The sequence below is a fragment of the Salmo trutta genome, chromosome 32 (assembly GCF_901001165.1).
Source record: "Salmo trutta chromosome 32, fSalTru1.1, whole genome shotgun sequence".
Lineage (NCBI taxonomy): Eukaryota > Metazoa > Chordata > Actinopteri > Salmoniformes > Salmonidae > Salmo > Salmo trutta.
This window is the reverse complement of record NC_042988.1, coordinates 3,478,543-3,501,430: the sequence shown is the minus strand read 5'-3', so window position 1 is coordinate 3,501,430 and position 22,888 is coordinate 3,478,543. Positions and strand designations below refer to the sequence as shown.

General features: G+C 41.5%; 1 protein-coding gene across 1 annotated transcript; it reads left to right on the top strand.

The window, feature by feature from the left end:
• Positions 1–8,504: 8,504 nt before the first annotated feature.
• Positions 8,505–21,343, top strand: LOC115170786 (transmembrane protease serine 9). The gene is made up of 10 exons (XM_029727076.1): positions 8,505–8,615; positions 11,700–11,720; positions 11,874–12,036; positions 12,365–12,636; positions 13,579–13,715; positions 13,954–14,206; positions 14,339–14,516; positions 20,016–20,272; positions 20,576–20,673; positions 20,794–21,343. Exons 1-10 carry the CDS (start codon positions 8,558–8,560, stop codon positions 21,121–21,123), a joined length of 1,767 nt encoding a protein of 588 aa, XP_029582936.1. The 5' UTR covers positions 8,505–8,557; the 3' UTR covers positions 21,124–21,343.
• The last annotated feature ends 1,545 nt before the right edge of the window (positions 21,344–22,888 follow it).

The window sequence follows — 22,888 nt, the reverse complement described above, 5'->3', positions numbered from 1 at the left end:
CTTATCATCCAACGACCCTAAGCCTTTGCACGATATCCGTGAATGTTTTTACTGTCACCAAAAGGGTCACGTGATTGCGGACTGCCCGGTTTTGAAAAATTAACCGAAACGGTCCCTGTCACCATCCCCACAATTAAAAAGCGTGGGTTTAGTCCAGTCTTTGGCTCGTCCGTCGGACCGAGTTATTGATTCAGCATTTGGGAAACCGGATCCTGTCTATGCTCCGTTTATCTCTGCCGGTTGTGTTTCCTAAACTGGAGAACAAGCGGATCAAAAGCCCGTACGAATCTTACGAGACACCGGGGCGGCGCAGTCAGTAATCGTTACTGATGCTTTACCCTGGTCCTCTGAAACGTATTGTGGCTCTCATGTCATATTACAGGGGATAGAGACAAAAACCGTATCTGTACCATTTCACTGGGTCCACTTAGTGTCAGACTTGGTATAAGGACGTTTCTGTGTTGGTGTAGAGTCTACACTGCCAGTAAAAGGAGTCACATTGCTACTAGGGAACGGTATCGCGGGTGATAATGTCACTCCTGTGTTAGAGGTAGTAGTCAACCCAGAAATCAAAACTACAGATGATAAGTATTTCCCCATGTTTTTCCTGCTTGTGTGTTAACGAGGGCACAGTCTCGCAAGCTAGTAGATGTGGTGGATTTGTCTAGTTCCATTTTTGAGAATGTTGAGGTTGAAGACAATGCACCGTGTATTCCTTCTGCAAGGCCAACAGTTTTTACCCCCGTAAAAACTAAGGCAGGGGGAAAGCGAAATCGCACCCCAATTACATGACATTCATTTGTCTGTCACTCCCGAGAAGGTGATTGGTGTCTCCCTTTTGACATTCAGTCTTCGCAAGTGTTTTGCTTCGGTAATTTCCATTGAGGAAGCTAAAACTAGGGTGACCGCCTACTTTATGGAAGCAGGGTGTTGCTTCCATAGAGAGAGAGAGGGAGAGAGAGAGAGATATTGAGCTGCAGTTCCAAGACACTGACTATTCATAGTATGTTAAAGAATTCTAGTGAAGTAACTCTTTTGGACCACACTATCGGCCACATTGAAGAACTCTGGGTTAAGTGAATTATCAGAGCTTGTGGACCCCTGAAGTAGCCGTGGCCACCCCATGTATAAAACCCTAGTGCCGCCACTGTTTGGTACGGAACCCTTCTGTGTATAGTGGGAAGAAAAAGTACGTGAACCCTAATAACACACAAACAATTATAATTGTTCATGTCTTTTTTAAACAAACCGCGTAAACATTCACAGTGCAGGTTGGAAAAAGTATGTGAACCCTTGGATTTAATAACAGGTTGACCCTCCTTTGGCAGCAATAACCTCAACCAAATGTTGCGGATCAGACCTGCACAATGGTCAGGAGGAATTTTGGACCATTCCTCTTTACAAAACTGTTTCAGTTCCTGTTAGAATCATTTGTATGTGTTAGAATAATGACTAAATTGTTCCACTCTGTTATTATAGAATAGGGAGATATGTTTAAGAATAATGGGATGATAAAATCAGGATATGGGGAGATCGGTTAGGATTGTAAAACTTTGAGGTTATATTCTTTAGTAGGGATGTAAGTGAAGTTGTAGATTAGTTAAAAGAAAAACATTGGAGAGGTTTCAAACCAAGATGGTCATAAAGGGGAGGGAAGGTGAAAGCCTTGAAGAATGTGGCAAGTTTTTATGGTTCTTTGTGGTGAGTGGAAAAGTACTGGTTGTTGGAGAAGGGAGTGGTCTAAAGATAAGAATGTGTTTGTATTATAAAAGGACTGAGTCTTGATTTTTGACTTTAGAACGTTCTCTGAATAAACTGTACAGACCTTTTGCAGAAAGCTGAGTCCTTGCCTAATTATTCTTAACCCAGTGTCTTACAAACCTTGGGGATTAGTCAAGGCTTATTGATTGTTAATTAGTATCATTGGGATTCGAAAATTCCCATAACAGTTCCACAATATTTTTTGGATGTCTGGTGTGAACTGCTCTCTTGAGGTCATGCCACAGCATCTCAATCGAGATGAGGTCAGGATTGACTGGGCCACTCCAGAAGGCATATTTTCTTCTGTTGAAGCCATTCTGTGGTTGATTTACTTCTGTCTTTTGGGTTGTTATCCTGTTGCATCACCTAACTTTTGTTGAGCTTCAATTGGCGGACAGATATCCTTACATTCTCTTGCAAAATGTCTTGATGAACTTGGGAATTCATTTTTCCATCTAATAGCAAGCTGTCCAGGCCTCGAGGCAGCAGAGCAGCCCCAAACCATGATGCTCCCTCCAGTTGGGATGAGGTTTTGATGTTGGTGTGTTGTGCCTTTTTTTTCTGCACTCATAGTGTTGTGTGTTCCTTCCAAAGAACACCACTGTAGTTTCATCTGTCCACAGAATATTTTGCCAGTAGCGCTGTGGAACATCCATGTGCTCTTTTGCGAACTTCAGACGTGCAGCAATGTTTTTTTTGGACAGCAGTGGCTTCTTCCGTGGTGTCCTCCCATGAATACCATTCTTGTTTTACGTATTGTAGACTCGTCAACAGAGATGTTAGCATCTTCTAGAGATTTCTATAAGTCTTTAGCTGACACTCTAGGATTCTTCTTCTTAACCTCATTGAGCATTCTGTGCTGTGCTCTTGCAGTCATCTTTGCAGGACGGCCACTCCTAGGGAGAGTAGCAACAGTGCTGAAATGTATCCATTTATAGACACTTTGTCTTATCGTGGACTGACTTTTTGAGTTACTTTTGTAACCCTTTCCAGCTTGATGCAAGGCAACAATTCTTAATCTTAGGTCTTCTGAGATCTCTTTTGTTCGAGGCATGGTTCACATCAGGCAATGCTTCCTGTGAATAGCAAACTCAAATTTTGTGAGTTTTTTTATGGGGCAGGGCAGCTCTAACCAAATCTCCAAACTCGTCTCATTGATTCGACTCCAGGTTAGTTAACTACTGACTCCAATTAGCTTTTGGAGAAGTCATTAGTCTTAGTGTTCACTTACTTTTTCCAACCTACACTGTGAATGTTTAAATTATGTATTCAATATAGACAAGAAAAATACAATTTGTGTGTTATTAGTTTAAGCACACTGTGTTTGTCTATTGTTGTGACTTAGATGAAGATCGGATCAAATTTGATGACCAATTTATGCAAAAATCTAGGTAATTCCAAAGGGTTCACATACTTTTTCTTGCCACTGTATGTGGATTATTCTTCAGTTTATGCTTAAGATGAGCTTTCCCACAGAGTGAGGTTTCTTTGCCCAGGAGACTGTTTGACACATTATTATTATAATTACTAGTGAACTTTTCCTGACAGGCATTCGAAGTGAGTTCAGCTAGGCCTCCACGCTACAGTACACAAAGAAATTCTAAGATGTCTGAGCATTAGAAACTTGATGGAAACAGAGAAGTGACTGGAGCACATTGTCACGGTCGTCTGTGGAAGAAGGAGTAGACCAAAGTGCAGCGTGGTACGTGTTCATGATGTTTATTATAACTTGAACACTGAAACAAAAAACAAAGTGGAACAAAATGCAACAGTTCCGTCAGGTGAACACACCAAACAGAAAACAACTACCCACACCAACCCTGTGGGAAAAGGCTACCTAAGCATGGTTCCCAATCAGAGACAATGATAGACAGCTGTCCCTGATTGAGAACCATACCCAGCCAAAACAAAGAAATACCAAAACATAGAAAAAAAGGACATAGAATGCCCACCCTAGTCACACCCTGGCCTAACCAAAATAGAGAACAAAACCCTCTCTATGGCCAGGGCGTGACACACATTCCATCCTTATTGATGACAAACAGGTACCATTGTGAAACTGTGTTAACACACAAGTATGTGTTGTTTTATTTTTGACGATGTTGCTGCAATAGCTTACGCCAGAGCCTTCTATTAGGAATAAAGGGCTCTCTGGCCTACACAGGTGTGTCCACTCTTCACAGTTGATCTTTGAACACCTAACTTGTTTGTTAACCACAATTGAGGAAATGGGACACGTTTCCCACCAACTTAAAGCTTGCTATCAGAAATGAGCAAACGTATAAAATTATGCAACTATTTGAGGGGCTGAATCATGATTATGAGTGCAATATCATAATCATTGTAATCATCTGCGACCTGAATGACACTGAATGGCACACAAATCACCAAAACTGTCTTATCCATCTCTCCATTGTTACAGCCTGGATATACTAAGATCACCCATGACAATGGGATGCATAGTGGACTGAGTATTATACGTGTGTATTGCAACAGTGTGTTGTAAACAAGAGAAACTGTATATAAAAACCATTTTGGACAAGTTGTTATGGACAAAACTATATCCGTGCAATTTTACATGGACATTTGGGGGGTGTTGGAAAGGCTGTGAATCATTTCTGATTAAATGTTAACACACATTCCATTATGTCGATTGCGTTTAATTGTCTGTGGCCCAACTCAGTCCCTCATTTCCTTCAAATGCTAGGATGAGTTTGCACTTTCAGGCCCTAATGAGCTGTACTATTCTTATCCTGTGTATTTGTGTTTGTTAGTGTCCCCTGGCGTGTACATATGGAGGATTATTAGAGGCATGGGTAGATAAACCGGTAGGGCCAGTTCACCAAGGCAAAGAAAGGTTTGCATTCCTTACATTGTTACGGCTTTCATGTGACTATACAGTACTGGATGTACTTGATTCATTTAACCAAGTGGTTTTAACATTACTCTGGAAGTTGGCCATTATGACTTGATGAAGCTACAGGAAGGAGAATAGACAAATACACTAGCATAGGAACATGAAGGAGTTTGACTCCGGCATAAAGGCCACAGGACCGTTGGGGTTAAAAGATGAATTATGGTTAATAAATCATGTTTGGTGAAAGGCCCCCATATACTTTGTGTACCTTGGTCAGACATTGTGTACCTTGGTTGTTGGTGGTGGTGGAACCACCTACTGTCATTTAAAAGTGCTTCATGGTGATTCTTCAAATGATATTGCTAGCAACTTTATTTGCGTTTTTATATTACACTGAACAAAAATATAAAAGCAACATGTAAAGTGTTGGTCCCATGTTTCATGAGCTGAAATAAAATATCACAGAAATTTGCCATATACACAAGTTTATTTCTCTCAAATTTTGTGCACAAATTGGTTTACATCACTGTAAGTGAGCATTTCTCTTATGGCAAGATATTCCATCTACCAGACAGGTGTGACATATCATGGAGCTGATTAAACAGTATGATCATTACACAGGTGCACCTTGTGCTGGGGACACTAAACGGCCACTTCAAAATTTGCAGTTTTGACACACAGCACAAATTTTGAGGGAGCTTGCAATTGGCATGATGACAGCAGGAATGTCTACCAGAGCTCTTGCCAGAAATGTAATGTTAATTTCGCTACCATAAGCCGCCTCCAACGTCTTTTTAGAGAATTTGGCAGTATGTCCAACCGGCCTCACAACCGCAGACCACATGTAACCACGTGTGGACCTCCACATCTGGCTTCTTCACCTGCGGGATTGTCTGAGGGGGGGACACAAGCTACGGACAACAAACACACAATTTAATTGAATAAATTGCCATTTGAAAGCACAGAGACACCGTGACGAGATTCTGAGGCTCATTGTCGTAAGGATCTGTAAGCAATTCCAGGAAGCTGAAAATGTCTCAGTTCTTCCATGGCCTGCTTACTCACCAGACATGTCACCAAATGAGCGTGTTTTGCAAGCTCTGGATCGACGTGTACGACAGCGTGTTCCCGCCAATATCCAGCAACTTCGCACAGCCATTGAAGAGGAGTGGGACAACATTCCACAGGCCACAATCAACAGCCTGATCAACTATGCGAAGGAGATGTGTTGTGCGGCATGAGGCAAATGGCCATCACACCAGATACTGACTGGTTTTCTGATCCACGCCCCTACCTGTATTCCCAGTCATGTGAAATCCATAGATTAGGGCCTAATGAATGTATTTCAATTGACTGATTTTTACTGAAACTTTGTAGCAGATGAAATGAGTGGTTGGACTGTAAATACTGGTGTGATAGGGAATAGGGAAAAACTAAAGACACTTCTTCGATAAGGTCTCTGACAAAAACATTGATAGTAAATGTGCAGAGGTAAAATTGTGTGTTATTTTTTTCAACAATGTACATTTTGGGTCTAACTGCAACACAAGAGAGAGGAAGCATGCTGGACTTGAAGTTCCGAAGTGGTTCACTGCAAATCTGTTCATCTCCTTCACTTCATGATTTGTTAAGGGATTTAAAAGGGATGGGTGAGACCGTAACATATTCAGGTTGGCTGGATTTGTGACACAAGGATGAGGCCCATCTCAATTCAGTTCACTCATCATAATAAATCACTATTTCTAAATCAGTGAATTGCCTATTATTTCCAATTAGAATATTCTCTACGTCAATTGAATATCCAATTAATTCCCTGAAAAAAACGGCCCCAATCATGGTATTGTAATATGTACAGTAAACTTTGTATGCGTAGAATGGTGGCTGTCTCAAACTTTATGATTTATATTTACCTGATTGAGATATATTCCTTTGTTATTAGTGTAACTTGCCCCCCCCCCCTCTTGCACATTCATTGTACTGTGGTAAGTGTGTTAGGATAAAGGCAGGAAGTTGGACCATCGGGGGGAGGAGTCCTAGCTAGACGCGGGAGCGGTAGTCTTTCGACCATTTTTCACGTCACGCAATCGATGCTTTAAGTTGATTGGAGAATCATTTTTTGGTTAGATATAGAAGAATAAACCTTTTTGTTGCACCATATCCCTGGATCTCATTGAATGTTTTGGCCATTTGGAAACCTTGAATGTGGACTGTATGCATACGAAACAACCCCGCTTTCAGGCTAGGGCAGTGGCTATGGTCAAGAGGAACACTGTAGGTGTTCCTTTTGTCCAGGTGTGAAAGGGCAGTGTGGAGTGCAATCGAGATCGCATCATCTGTGGATCTGTTGGGGCGGTATGCAAATTGGATTGGGTTTAGGGTTTCTGGCATAATTGTGTTGATGTGAGCCATGACCGGCCTTCCAAAGCACTTCAGGGCTCCAGACGTGAGTGCTAAGGGTCGGTAGTCATTTAGGCAGGTTACCATAGTGTTCTTGGGCACAGGGACAATGGTGGTCTGCTTGAAACATGTTGGTATTACAGACTCAGACAGGGACAGGTTGAAAATGTCAGTGAAGACACTTTCCAGTTGGTAAGTGCATGCTCGGAGTACACGTCTTGGTAATTTGTCTGGCCTTGCGGCCTTGTGAATGTTGACCTGTTTAAAGATCTTACTCACATTGGCTGCGGAGAGCATGATCACACAGTCGTCCGGAACAGCTGATGCTCTCATGCATGTTTCAGTGTTACTTGCCTCGAAGCGAGCATAGAAGTAATTTAGCTCGTCTAGTAGGCTTGTGTCATTGGGCAGCTCTCGGCTGTGCTTTCCTTTGTCGTCTGTAATAGTTTGCAAGCCCTGCCACATCCGACGAGAGTCGGAGCCGGTGTAGTACGATTCAACCTTAGTCCTGTATTGACGCTTTGCCAGTTTGATGGTTCGTCGGAGGGCATAGCGAGATTTCTTTTTAACTTACGGGTTAGAGTCCTGCTCCTTGAAAGCTGCAGCTCTATCCTTTAGCTCAGTGCAGATGTTGCCTGTAATCCATGGCTTCTGGTTGGGGTATGTACGTACAGTCAATGTGGGGACGACGTCATCAATGCACTTATTGATGAAGACATTGACTGATGTGGTGTATTCCTCAATTCCATCGGAAGAATCCCGGAACATATTCCAGTCTGTGCAAGCAAAACAGTCCTGTAATTTAGCATCTGCTTCATCTGACCACTTTTTTATTGACCGAGTCACTGGTGCTTCCTGCTTTAATTTTTTTGCTTGTAAGCAGGAATCAGGAGGATAGAATTATGGTCAGATTTACAAAATGGAGGCCGAGGGATAGCTTTGTACGCATCTCTGTGTGTGGAGTAAAGGTGGTCTAGACTTTTTTCCCCTCTGGTTGCACATTTAACATGCTGGTAGAAATGAGGTAAAACGGATTTGTTTCCCTGCATTAAAGTACCTGGCCACCACTGCATGAGCATTTTCCTGTTTGCTTATGGCTGTATACAGCTCATTGAAACCATCAAGTGATAGATTTAAAACAAATAAATGGCTGTCATTGAACAGGTTACTGTACTGCATTCTTCTCGTCATACACACTAAACACACAGCCCTTCGAACATAATGATCCAGCAGGATATACACAGGATAAATTATAGATTAGCTAGATACATATTTACACCGATATATAGATAAATAGACAGGAGAAATGATCAACAGATTACAGCAATGGAAAACCAATAGCATTGCCCTTGTGACAACCAAGACATTCCTCAGTGGGTCTGTTTGACTTGAAAAGAGGGATGAGAGAGGGAGGAGAGAGAACAGGTGTATCATGGTGTGGGTGTGTCTCAGGTTTCTGTTTGAGAGAGAAAAATAGATAAAGGGGAGGAATAAAAGTATAAACACTCAACAGGACAGGCTGTAGTGGCAGGCATTGAAACGATGGAAGTCTACAAAGCACTCTGTTTGGTGACTCTACTAGTTGCTCTCTTTTCAAAAGGTAAGAGACGAGATTCCTGTTATTCCACTGCTTTCCTTCTATTGACTGGTGAATGGAGTCAAGGAGTTGGTCAGGTTATAGAATGTTCTTGGTGGTGGGCTATATGGGCCGTATTGACTATTTATAGAATACAGGCATAGCCAATAAAGACAATCAAAGCCAATAGGATGTCATGTGCCTTGTGACCTGTTAGACTTAAGGCAGAAGGTTCACATGTGTCAAATATTTGTCTAAGACATGAATGTATGTTGTGTGAGCGAGGTATAACGTGTGTCCTTAAAGACATTTATCAGTCTGAAGTGGAGCCTCATGGCAACATAACTTAATTACACTGCAGAAGGGTCAGTGTGTTTTAGGGTTTGTGGACCAGTTGAAGTTATACATCTAATTTCAAAGCCATAAGGAAGTGAAGGGGGTGTTAGCCCAAGTTGTCACAGCCGGCCGTGACCGGGAGCTCCCAGCATCGTCCGGGCTGCGGTTTCCTTGAACCGTGTTTGCCTCCGACACATTGGTTCCCAATAGATATCACAACCACAAAGTACAATTTGTCTATATTGTAAATATTCAGAAAAACAAAAACTAGCTTTTTTGGTTTTAATTTAAGGTTAGGGTTAGGTTTGAAATCCGATTTTAAGAAAGAGAAATTTGAGAAATAGGCAGGGCTTATGACTTGTGGCTGTGTTAACTAGTGACGACTCAACATATTTGGGCAGCTATCTTCTGGGTTAGCGAGCAGTGTGGGTTAGAAGCAGTGCGGCTTGGCGCGGGTGTCTCGGAGGACGCATGTCCCGATCTGCGCCGCGCCAAGCCCATTGAGGAGTTGTTGCAATGAGACAAGATCGTAAATACACAATTGGATACTGGGAAAATGGGGTAAAATTCAATCATTTAAAAAAAAAAGAAGGGAAGAGGACATCATAATTGAATTTATGAGATGAAAGGTGAATCGCACACGTGACAGAAATTACAAACCATGATTAACACGGATGACTTCCCTCTTGGCCAGCTTGGACAGGGGCCTCATTTATAAACGTTGTGTAAATGTCACATTAAAATCTTCATACGCCTTTTCTGAAATGGTCAATTTCCTAAAACTGTGTGCGTGAACAAGCATTATAACTCCGACTGGAAAACACCCTTCATTCACCTTTTAATGGTGACATAATGAATAATTGAAAGTTTTGGGATTAGGCCACAGCAGTTTCTAAAAGAAAGAGCAATGGAAAATCTGAGGTGTTGCCAGAAGGTTTTGATCTTTTGCAGTGACTAATTATTAGTATTTGGCAAAGGACTGAGATTGTTTCTAAAAGGAAAAAAAAAACACGATAAATTGTTGTGGACCTGTTAGCAGAAGGTTTAAACTCAACAATGTTTTGTATTGACTTTTCCACGAATGTAAATATGCTGCACTGCCTACCAATTCAGAATTATTGTCTACTCAATACATTTGAAATACATTAGGCTATGTCAATGGAAAAGAGAAACTGTCTGTTCTATTCAATTATACTGTAACCACACCCTGGATCTCAGAGCAAAATAGTTTAAATAGCTTATCTAATAAGAGATGAGACGAATGGTATTCTAAACCATCACAGTCAGAAAAGCAATGATTACGGAAATAAAATACATAGTAAATCGATTCCTATTTCGAATTATTTCAGATTAGCAAAGATAAAATAAATAGATTTGGGCTCTTATTAACGGCCTGCTTGCAATGCAATACTTCAAACACTAGAAATTGTGTGTAAGCATTGGTCTAAATTTTACGTGGAGGTAAGCACATTTTCACATCAAGTTTAGTTAAGGCCAATGTTTGAGTGAACTGGTCACCAATGCAATGAGTCACCAATGCAATGCTCGTCTGTTGTCGTCTTAAGGGCAGAGTACATGGAGGAAATTGAGGTTCCAAAGTGTATGAACATTGGTCGTGACTGGCCAGTTGTGTTTGTCCTCAATTTCAGTTGGATGGAATAGAATATTTGATACGTTCATTATGTAATGCGATGAACTTGTAGAAACAAATATCAGTTTGTAGATAAGTCTGATTTGTCTGTTTACCTCTATGTTGTATACATTCATTAAAAAACATGACCTAATTTTAAGTTAGTGGGTGGGGACTGAATGTGAAGCCAGTCAACCTGACAGTCACACCCATAGAGCACCCAGAGGTAGGGTGCTCCTTTAGCTTCACTGGTCTGAAAAGACAGGAGGTGAAAGTGTTATTATGACAGACGTTTAGCAGTGGGCTTAATTTCTCCTGTCCAGTTCTTTTAGATTAGCTCAAATAAAGGAACGTAGGTGAGGAGAGGAAGCCTCTTTAGACCATTGATTTGTCACATACAGAGAAGATTCAAAACAATAGTGGAGGCAAGAGAAGGGTGATTGGGTGAACTATCCGGTTTAGACAAGTCTTAGAATGCATCATAAAACATTACCAAGTATTCTTTCATGGGAAATCCCCATACAGTCATACAGCAATGATGACTGTTTGTTGTGACCACATTGCTTCCTTTGAATGATTGTGCATTTTGTCTTGTTCTTTGTTTCCTGATGAGCCGGTTTTTCTTTAGCTCTCCTCTAAAGATGCAGTATATATTTCCTCATCCTCTTTATCTTATTCATAAGGCTTTGGTCCCCAAAATATATTTATCTAGTATTAGTTCATTAGTATAAAATAAAAACATATTTTTGTAATTCTGAGAGTAATCTATTCTCCTAGGTTGTTTCAATAGGTAATGTGTTAAACACATTCTGGACAATGTTAAGTGGACAGCAGTATTAGGTAACATACCCAGTGATGAAAGACGTTTTGACAGATGGCGTTTGGTTTGACAATCCAGACTCATAATAAGAAAACAGCTGAAATAGTTTGTTCAGAGGAAAAGTCTGTATGGACACTAAATACACACAGTACCGTCAGAAACCACAATAATCATTCACAGCCAGCCAGGCAGACAGACAGCTCCAAGACTGTATGTTTCTACTATAAAACCAATGGGGTGAAAAGAGTTATGAATTACATGTTTGCCCACAGTGTGCCAAAACCAAACTGTTCAACTGTTTTCGGCTTCTCCTGTTTTTCAGTGTCTCACTCTCAGTTGGATGGTAAGTCCCCTCCTTTTTCAATCAAATGTCTGTTATTTTCCTAATTGAATGACTTAACCATGCTCCTATTCACTGACTAACTAGTGAGCTTTAATCTCTTCACTTCCTGTGTGTTATATTTTGTAATCCCTCGCCCATCTGTGTCTTTGTTAGTGTGTGGAATCTCTCCTCTCAACACTAGAATCGTGGGGGGTCAGGATGCTCCTCCAGGGAGTTGGCCATGGCAGGCCAGTCTGCAGAAATCTGGCAGACATTTTTGTGGGGGATCCCTTATTAACAAAGAGTGGGTGCTGACTGCTGCTCACTGCTTTCCCAGGTGAGGACCCATAAAAACATAGGGCTCAATTTAATCAAATCTGCATTGTAGTATTTCCACAAACTGTCACGTAGTAGTATTAATAATAATAATAATAATAATAATAGATTTAGATTTTCATGTGATCACATAAAACCACAATGTTTTTTGGGACAGTAACAATACTTTGTAAATAGACTTTCCTCCCGATCATGTTTTCATAATGAGATGTGGGAAGTAAAGGGAAGCAGTTCGTAAATAATGCTAATATTCAAATATTGCTGAAGTGGGTGCTACAGGCCCTTCAGACATTTAATACAATTCTAACTTGAAACTCTAATTTTCTCAGCACCAGTACATCAAATTTGCTGGTCTACCTGGGTCGTCAGAACCAGCAGGGCTCCAACCCTAATGAAGTGAGCCTTACGGTCACTCAGATCATCTGCCACCCCAACTACATCAGTAGTACCAGTGACAACGACATGTGTCTGTTGAAGCTCTCCTCCTCCGTGACTTTTACCAACTACATCCGGCCAGTCTGCCTAGCTGCTCAAGGCAGCTCCTTCTATGCTGGCACTACTAGCTGGGTCACAGGCTGGGGCACCCTCAACAGTGGAGGATGTGAGTCCACAGATATAGCTTGTTTTAACTACTACTGATAATGGATCAGAATTCTGAGAGGTCTTGTGTATGTTGAGGAAGCCCTTTTTCTCATGGGTTGAAAGTCTATCCTCAGTGTCCCTGCCCTCACCACAGACTAGAGCTGGGCGATATGGACAAAAATGTATACCGCAATAAATTACCTGAATTGATGCGATAACGATAAGTAGAACGATACGTTCATAACATTCATGTGCACCACTGTTTTATTTATTTATTAGCCTTTAAACTACTACTACTAGCAATGGTGTAAAGTACTTAAGTAAAAATACTTTTAAAGTACTACTTAAGACGTTTTTTGGGGTATCTGTACTTTACTTTACTATTTATATTTTTGACAGATTTTAGTTTTACTCCACTACATTCCTAAAGAAAGTAATGTACCTTCTAATTTTCCCTGACACCCAAAAGTACTAGTTACATTTTGAATGCTTAGCAGGACAGGAAAATGGTCTAATTCACACACTTAAAAAGAACATCCCTGGTCATACCTACTGCATCTGATCTGGCTGAGTCACTAAACACAAACACTTTGTTTGTAAATTATGGCTGAGTGTTGAAGTGTGCCCCTGGCTCTCCGTAAATTAAAAAACAAGAAAATCGTGCCAAGAAACAAGAAAATCGTGTAGGATTTTACTGGGTGACTCACTTTTACTTGAGTCATTTTCTACTAAGGTATCTTTTTACTTTTACTCAAGTATGAAAGTTGGGTACTTTTCCCATCACTGACTACTAGTTTGATTGTTGTAGCTATCAATTGTCCCATTAACAATCACCCATATTAGCAAACTTATTTCATTTCAAACTTCACATTGTCTAGTATAAGCTACTTATCGTAGTGAAGAATATCAGCAATGCCTGTGATAAGTGGATGGTGTCTACATTTTCGGTTTATCATCCCAGCTCTACCACAGATCCTACAGGAGGTGGATGTGCCAGTAGTGGGAAACAGGCAGTGTAACTGTAATTATGGAGTTGGCTCCATCACTGACAACATGATCTGTGCTGGTCTATCAGCAGGAGGAAAGGATTCCTGTCAGGTAAAATCTCTTGGGTGTCCTTTTTGTTTATTACAGTGTCAGTCAATTACACATTGAGCCAATTCTCCGAAAACAGGTTATACCTAATCCTAGACTAAAAATAATTTTCAATAGAGATTCCCCATTTGAAAATGCTTCTTTGTCTGAGACTAGACATCATCTGGGAAATCAACCCATTATATTTCATAATCCTGTGAAAATTCAATCCCAGTGACACTGTAAATCTGTCTATGCATAGGGGGACTCAGGAGGTCCGCTTGTGAGCAAACAGGGTACTCGCTGGATCCAGTCTGGCGTTGTAAGTTTTGGCAACGGCTGTGCTCTGGCAAATTTCCCTGGTGTGTACGCCAGAGTTTCCCAGTACCAGACCTGGATCAACAGCCAGATTACCAGTGCCCAACCAGGCTTCATCACCTTCTCATCCAATGGGACTAACTCTGACCTCAGTGTCACCTGCACCACCACCTCCCCCCCTACTACCACACCCGCACGTAAGTACCTATAGTCTAACTTGTGCATATGGCTAAACATTGATGTGAATCTCTACCTCTGTGATAAATCTCACTACTGGATTACTCCCTTTTATTTGTCTCTCAAACTTGTATCCGTCTCTCCCTCTGCAGCTGTGGTGTGTGGCAGCGCTAGCGCCTCTTTGAACTCCCGTATTGGTGGGGGAAGCTCGTTGGCGACAGCAGGCTTGTGGCCCTGGATAGCCAGCATACAGAAAAACGGAGCACACGTTTGCGGGGGCACGTTAGTGGCGGTGGACTCTGTCATGAGCGACGCTAGCTGCTTCTCCAGGTAAGTTAACTCTACCTGTATTGCAAAGGGGAGAGCAAGTAGTTAAGTGCCGGATTAAAATGTCAGTCATGACATATTCTTAGGAAATCTAGTCATATAACCTACATTTAGATTTTTGAAGGTGCCATTACATTAACATTTAGTGACACTTTCCTTTTCAACCCTCATGCAAAAGGTTAAAAAAGGTTAATTAGTCCGACGTAGAACATTTGTACAATCCTTGTGCTAGTGAAAATCCTTTTATGGATAGCTGTTCAAAAACACCACCCATGTTTTATACAACCGGTGCTGCAGAGAGAATGGACCTGGTGTAATAATTATGTCAATCAATGTCTGGATGGGACTGCATGGGTCCAACTGAGCAACGGACCTCCATTTGCATCACTCTCTGAGTATTTCTATGTACTGTTGTGCGGCTGAATTTTTGGAACGGTCTGTACACGATGCTCTGTTTCGCAGAGAGTGTAGAGCCTTTTACAGTAATATTTACTGTAGTGTACCAAAGGGGAGAGCCATCAGCCAACATCTCTCCCAAAATACTGTACAATTCTGGCTTTACCATCCTGATCAGCTGGACAGTTTTTAAAGTGTTGATACCTTCATAGATACATACAGTTGAAGTCGGAAGTTTACATACACCTTAGCCAAATACATTTAAACTCAGTTTTTCACAATTCCTGACATTTAATCCTAGTAACAATTCCCTGCCTTAGGTCAGTTAGGATCACCACTTTGTTTTAAGAAGGTGAAATATCAGAATAATAGTAGAGAATTATTTATTTCAGCTTTTATTTCTTTCAACACATTCCCAGTGGGTCAGAAGTTTACATACACTCAATTAGTATTTGGTAGCATTGCCTTTAAATTGTTTAACTTGGGTCAAACATTCGGGTAGCCTTCCACAAGCTTCCCACAATAAGTTGGGTGAATTTTGGCCCATTCCTCCTGACAGAGCTGGTGTAACTGAATGAGGTTTGTAGGCCTCCTTGCTTGCACACACTTTTTCAGTTCTGCCCACAAATGTTCTATAAGATTTAGGTCAGGGCTTTGTGATGGCCACTCCAATACCTTGACTTTGTGGTCCTTAAGCCTTTTTGCCACAACTTTGGAAGTATGCTTGGCGTCATTGTCCATTTGGAAGACCCATTTGCGACCAAGCTTTAACTTCCTGACTGAGGTCTTGAGATGTTGCTTCAATATATCCGCATAATTTTCCTACCTCATGATGCCATCTATTTTGTGAAGTGCACCCGTCCCTCCTGCAGCAAAACACCCCCACAACATGATGCTGCCACCCCCGTGCTTCACGGTTGGGATGGTGTTCTTCAGCTTGCAAGCCTCCCCCTTTTTCCTCCAAACATAACGATGGTCATTATGGCCAAACAGTTCTATTTTTGTCTCATCAGACCAGAGGACATTTCTCCAAAAAGTACGATCTTTGTCCCCATATGCAGTTGCAACCCGTAGTCTGGCATTTTATGGTGGTTTTGGAGCAGTGGCTTCTTCCTTGCTGAGCGGCCTTTCAGGTTATGTCGATATAGGACTCGTTTTACTATGGATATACTGTAGATACTTTTGTACCTGTTTCCTCCAGCATCTTCACAAGGTCCTTTGCTGTTGTTCTGGGATTGATTTGCACTTTTCGCACCAAAGTATGTTCATCTCTAGGAGACAGAACGCTTCTCCTTCCTGAGCGGTATGACGGCTGTGTGGTCCCATGGTGTTTATACTTACGTACTATTGTTCGTACAGAGGAACATGGTACCTTCAGGCGTTTGGAAATTGTGGAGGTCTACAATTTTTTTATCTGAGGTCTTGGCTGATTTCTTTTGATTTTCCCATAATGTCAAGCAAAGAGACTGGTATTGGAGGTAGGCCTTGAAATACATCCACAGGTAGACCTCCAATTGACTGAAATGATGTCAATTAGCCTATCAGAAGCTTCAAGCTAACGTAGGCTAATGCGATTAGCATGAGGTTGTAAGTAAGAAGAACATTTCCCAGGACATAGATATATCTGATATTGGCAGAAAGCTTAAATTCTTGTTAATCTAACTGCACTTTCCAATTTACAGCAGCTATTACAGTGAAATAATTCATGCTATTGTTTGAGAGTGCACAGTTATGAACTTGAAAAGTTATTACTAAACCAATTTGGCACATTTGGGCAGTCTTGATACAAAATGTTTAACAGAAATGCAATGGTTTATTGGATCAATCTAAATCTTTGCCCATACACTGCTGCCACCTAGTGGCCAACATCTAAATTGCACCTGCACTGGAATAATACATTATCGCCTTTCTCTTACATTTCAAAGGTGATGGTACAAAAAAAATACAAAAAAACTGTAGTTTTTTTCTTTGTATTATCTTTTACCAGATCTAATGTGTTTTATTCGCCTACATTGATTTCACATTTTCACAAACTTCAAAGTGTTTCCTTTCAAATGGTATCAAGAATATGCATATCCTTGCTTCAGGTCCTGAGCTACAGGCAGTTAGATTTGGGTAAGTCATTTTAGACGGGAAAAAAAGGGGCAGATCCTTAAGAGGTTTAACATTCAATTCTCTGGCTACAACTCTGGTGGACATCCCTGCAGCCAGCATGCCAATTGCAAGCTCCCTCAAAACTTGAGACATCTGAGGCATTGTGTTTTTGACATAACTGCACGTTTTAGAGTGGCCTTTTATTGTGTCCAGCACATTGTGCACCTGTGTAATGATCATGCTGTTTAATCAGCGTCTTGATATTCCACACATGTCAGGTGGCTTGATTATCCTGGCAAAGGAGAAATGCTCACTAACAGGGATGTAAATGAAGTTGTGCACCAAATTTGAGAAAAATAATCCTTTTGTGTATATGTAAAATTTCTGGGATTTTTTAAATTCAGCTCATGAAACATGGGACCAACACTTTACATGTTACGTTTATATTTTTGTTCAGTATACATAACCCATACATATCACATTCATAAGCAGTGCATATGAATTTAATAAATACACTACCGGTCAAAAGTTTTAGAACACCTACTCATTGAAGGGTTTTTCTTTATTTTTTGTATTTTCTACATTGTAGAATAATAGCGAAGACATCAAAACAATGAAATAACACATTTGGAATCATGTAGTAAGTGTTAAACAAATCAAAATATAATTGAGATTCTTCAAATAGCCACCCTTTGCCTTGATGACAGCTTTGCACACTCTTGGCATTCTCTCAACCAGCTTCATCTGGAATACTTTTCCAACAGTCTTGAAGGAGTTGTGCTCACATAAGCTGAGCACTTGTTGGCTGCTTTTTGTTCACTCTGCCGTCCGACTCATCACAAAGCACCTCAATTTGGTTGAGGTTGGAGGATTGTGGAGGCCAGGTCATATGATGCAGCACTCCATCACTCTCCTTATTGGTCAAATAGTCCTTACACAGCCTGGAGGTTTGTTGGGTCATTGTCCTGCTGAAAAACAAATGATAGTCCCACTAAGCCCAAACCAGATGGGATGAAGTATTGCTGCAGAATACTGTGGTAGCTATGCTGGTTAAGCTTGAATTCTAAATAGATCACAGACAGTGTCACTAGCAAAGCACCCCCACACCATCACACCTCCTCCTCCATGCTTTACGGTGGGAAATACATATGCGTAGATCATCTGTTCACACACACTGCGTCTCACAAAGACACGGCGGTTCGAACCAAAAATCTACAATTTGGACTCCAGACTAAATGACAAATTTCCTTCAGTCTAATGTCCATTGCTCGTGTTTCTTGGCCCAAACAATTCTCCTTTTCTTATTGGTGTCCTTTAGTAGTGGTTTCTTTGCAGCAATTCGACCATGAAGGCCTGATTCACACAGTCTCCTCTAAACAGTTGATGTTGAGATGTGTCTGTCACTTGAACTCTGTGAAGAATTTATTTGGGCTGCAATTTCTAAGGCTGGTAAGTCTAATGAACTTATCCTCTGCAGCAGAGGTAACTCTGGGTCATCCTGTGGCGGTCCTCATGAGAGCCAGTTTCACAGCGCTTAATGGTTTTTGTGACTGCACTTGAAAGTTCTTGAAATGTTCCGTATTAACTGATGTGGCAAAGAAGGGGGTCGAGTGATAAATGGCAGATATGTGAGGGCAGAACTAATAAACGGGCTCTGCCCGATCACTAAAATGGCCACCCCGATCAGAACTACAGATCACAAAATGGCCGACTGCCAAAACTACAATTCCCAGAAGCAAGGGGAACCCTCAGAAGGTGGAGCCGACCCACAGATAAAAGGTCAAGAAAAACCAGGAAGAGAGAGAGAGGGCGGGAAGGATCTATGAACCATAGAGAAAGAGACAATCTACATTGGCTGGATTTACCGTGTACGAGCTGGACTGTTTTGGACTTACCTGTTGGCGTTTAGACCTGGACCTACCGAGAACCAGATTTGTGTACCGAACCCTGCTATCCTTGACCTTACCTGCGGCCTGGGTGGACCAGGACAGCGAAACAAACACACAGGTACTGTCATGTTCGAAATAACTTTCATTCTGGGCTGACTTTGGTGACAGTTTCCCACTTAATTTGTGACAAACGCTCCTAACTTTGAAGAGGTTTGCCACACTGACTTAAAGTAATGGACTCATCGTTTCTCTTTGAAAGAAATCACACAAATTAACTTTTAAGAAGGCACACCTGTTAATTGAAATGCATTCCAGGTGACTACTTCATTAAGCTGGTTGAGAGAATGCCAAGAGTGTGCAAAGCTTTAATCAAGGCAAAGGGTGGCTATTTGAAGAATCTCAAATATAAAATATATTTTGATTTGTTTAACACTTTTTTTGGTTACTACATGATTCCATACGTGTTATTTCATAGTTTTCTACAATGTAGAAAATAGTAAAAATAGTAAAAAATCTTGAATGAGTAGTTGTTCTAAAACTTTGACCTGTAGTGTGTCAACAACTTCAAGTAAGAAAATATCAACTTGCTACAATCATTAATTGCATTCAAAATGATGACAACATCCATACTAAAGAGAGATGCACTATGCAGAAATCGCACCACCGTTTGCCTAATTTCAGTTTGTGACAAAACAAGCAGTCATTGTGTAGACAATCATTGTACCATCCAAACCACTGTGAAATATATTTTCCATAACCACAAATATTGTATATTCCGCTGTTTAATAAAACACGTGTACGAAACTGGAAGTAAAAGACACAGAAACTTCAGAATGGGAAGCATAGAAATAGCATACATACAACAGATCTACCGCTTCTTAGACTTGCTTTCGACGGGAATGACAGATCTGTAACTCACATTTCTATTCGATTTTAGGGGTCGTCCAAAAAGTTAGAAATTGTATGACGGGTGTCTAACTAGGGAATAACACATTCTTCATAACACATTCATAACCCCTACATATCACATGTATAAGCAGTACATAAGCATTCCATAAGACGGCAATCAGAATGAAGAGTTTTGCGTCCCTCGCTAAACACACAATTTATTATATCTCTGCAGCCAACCCAACGCCTCTCAATGGACCGTGATCCTGGGTCGTCTGAAGCAAAACGGCTCCAACCCTAACGAGTTAACCCTGAATGTCATCAACATCATCATGAGCAACTTGACGGGCAACAACGTGGCCATCCTCCGACTGGCCAGCAAACCCAAGTTGTCAAACTACATCCAGCCTATCTGTTTGGACCAGGGAACCAGCACCTTCAGCACAGGGACTAAGTGCTGGGTGGCTGGCTGGGGCACTGGCCAGGGTGGGGGTGAGTGGATGGACAACTGTCTTTGTGTGTTTGTTAGAAATGTGCCTGTTCAGTAACAAGCTCTATAGATCTGAAAGAATTGGAAAAGCAATGGAAGTACTGTAGGTCCACCTTTCCTTTGATAGGATAGGTGGGATTTTCAACATATTGCTTACAACCTATCCATGCCTCTCAGATGGACACACATGCCTAGGGTAGGGGCTGGCTAGGGATTGTTTCCGGAAAGATACGACCTTAGGAGTGTGTGTCTGTGTGTGTGTATTGGTATGACAAGTAATAAACTCTCTCTCTTTGTGTCCTCAGCTGAGCAAGTCCTGCAGGAGTTCCAGACCTCTGTGGTGGAATGTGTGAATGTTTCATCTTTGGACAACATTTGCACCGGACCTGTGACACTATTGCAGGTATGGCACAGTTGATCTATAAATATGTCGGTCTTACTATTTTGCTTGCAACATGTTGTTATAAGCACATAACAGTATGACCATATTAACCCATGTTTTTCTCTGCTTCTCTCCCCATAGAGTGATGTGGGTGGTCCTCTGATGTGTAAGCAGGGCAACTCATGGTTTCAGACTGCTGTGTTGACTGTCGATAGCAGCAACGCCACAAGCAGCAACACCACCAGCACTAACAGCACTAGCAAAGCACGATGGAGCCAGAGTCCTCGCGCCTCCTCCATCCAAGTCTTCACCAAAACATCCCGCTTTAAGAACTTCCTTGCTACCAATTTGGGAACCCTCCTATCCCCCGCCTTAGCTGGTGGCAGCAGTGGAGCTTCCATGGCCCACTCCTCCTTCTCTCTCTTCCTCTTCTTCTCCCTCTCCTTTGTCCTCCTGTTGGGTTGGGATTGATACTAAGCAACTCAATGGCAACCATTGCCAAGCCCTTTCTGTAACTTCCAACTAACCAAAAGTCAATGACTGGCAGAGTGTGTCAAAGCAGAGTGTGTCAGAGTGTGTCAAAGCCAATGTTGAACTCAGGGAGCCTTCATCTCCGGTCACTTGAGTTATGAATGTTTACAACTTCCCCTTTGTCAAAATCAATCGATAAAATATATTTTTGCTGTCTCAATTGTTTTTGTATCCATAGCATTTTCTGGACAATATTTGTTAATTCTAACAGCACTGTTATTTAAGTTGCAAAATGCATGATTTTCTGTTCAAAGCTGTCTGGGCATGTGTAACAATGTTACATTAATATCCAGATGAATATGACTGTAGTAGCACACTTGACTTTCTCCAAAGATTATAGTAGTCTATTCTACAGTATCTGTGAGCCAAAATGACAAGTAGCCAACATGCACTGAACTATAAGATAGTCATACTGCACTTTACTGGACATGTGCCATGGATTATTATATACTTAACAAATCACAATGTTATGATGATGGTTTTAACAAAACCGTTAACTAAATAGCTCTAATACTTAGTTCTAAATTAACTGAAGACTTTATAGCCTTCAGATTATCCCTTGAAAGGCACATTGTGTCACGCCCTGACCTGAGAGAGACGCTTTATTTTGTTAGGTCAGGGTTTGTGGTGGGCAGTCTATGTGTTATATTTCTATGTTGTCTTTTTCTTTGATTGGGCGAGTATGGTTCCTAATCAGAGGCAGCTGTCTATATCGTTGTCGCTGATTGGGAATCATACTTAGGCAGCCCTCTTTCCCTCCTTCTGTGTGGGATCTTGTTTTTGTACAGCTTAGATTAGCCTGCAGAACGTGACGTTTGTTTTCCGTTGTTTATTCTTTTGATTTAGTGTTCTGAGTTCAAATAAATATTTGAACATGAGCACTCACCACGCTGCACCTTTGTCTCATTATGATGTTCGTCACACATTGAGTGTAATTAAGAGAATGTAGAAAAAGAAAGTAAGAAGAAGAAACAGTTGGAGGAAGATAAGAAAAGAAGGAGAAACAGGGATGATGATGATAATGACTTTCCACCCCCCATTATACCCCTGTATCCACTGCACCAGCACCAACCCTGGTTGTCCGACAGCAGCTCGCTTAGCCATCTCTCACACCGCAGTTCTACCAGCAGACACCTTGGAGGTGGCCCATGAGCAGTGGAAATCCGTTCCATGCACCGGCCACATTGAGTCCCGTCTCTGGTGTTGATGGACTCTGGGAACTTAGTCCACCATCAACGTCGACCCCTAACATGCAGCTATGTCCCTCACCCACAACGGTCACGACCAGAACAGGTAAAAAAGGTGACCCAAACACAACCTTTCTACAGGCACCTCTGGTAATGTCCACTAATCCACAACCACGACCTGTGGATGGTGAGGAGGGCCATGACGAATGGTACCCGCTCTTCGACATCCAGAAGACTTGAAGACAGGGCGAAATGAAGGACATTGCTAAAGAACTTCCAGATTGTACAAAGGACGCTGGTGATTTTACCACACAGCTAATTAAGATGGCCCGGCTGTACAAGCCATCTGCAGCTGAGATTGTGCACATTTGCCGTATCAAGATGAGGCTGCGATGGGCGGACGTGGAGGGAGGCTTTGAAGAAAACTACCAATGGGAAAAGGGTGGAGCCTACCCAACTAACTACACTGTGATTGCATAAAAGAACATTACCCACCCATGACCGATTGGGAAGCTATC

Excerpts from the sequence above, each read along its gene's own strand:
- LOC115170786 (XM_029727076.1), top strand. The coding sequence starts at position 8,558 with ATGGAAGTCTACAAAGCACTCTGTTTGGTGACTCTACTAGTTGCTCTC. Across the intron at positions 8,616-11,699 it reads AGTTGCTCTCTTTTCAAAAG|TGTCTCACTCTCAGTTGGAT; the intron begins GTAAGAGACGAG and ends CCTGTTTTTCAG. Across the intron at positions 12,637-13,578 it reads CACCCTCAACAGTGGAGGAT|CTCTACCACAGATCCTACAG; the intron begins GTGAGTCCACAG and ends TTATCATCCCAG.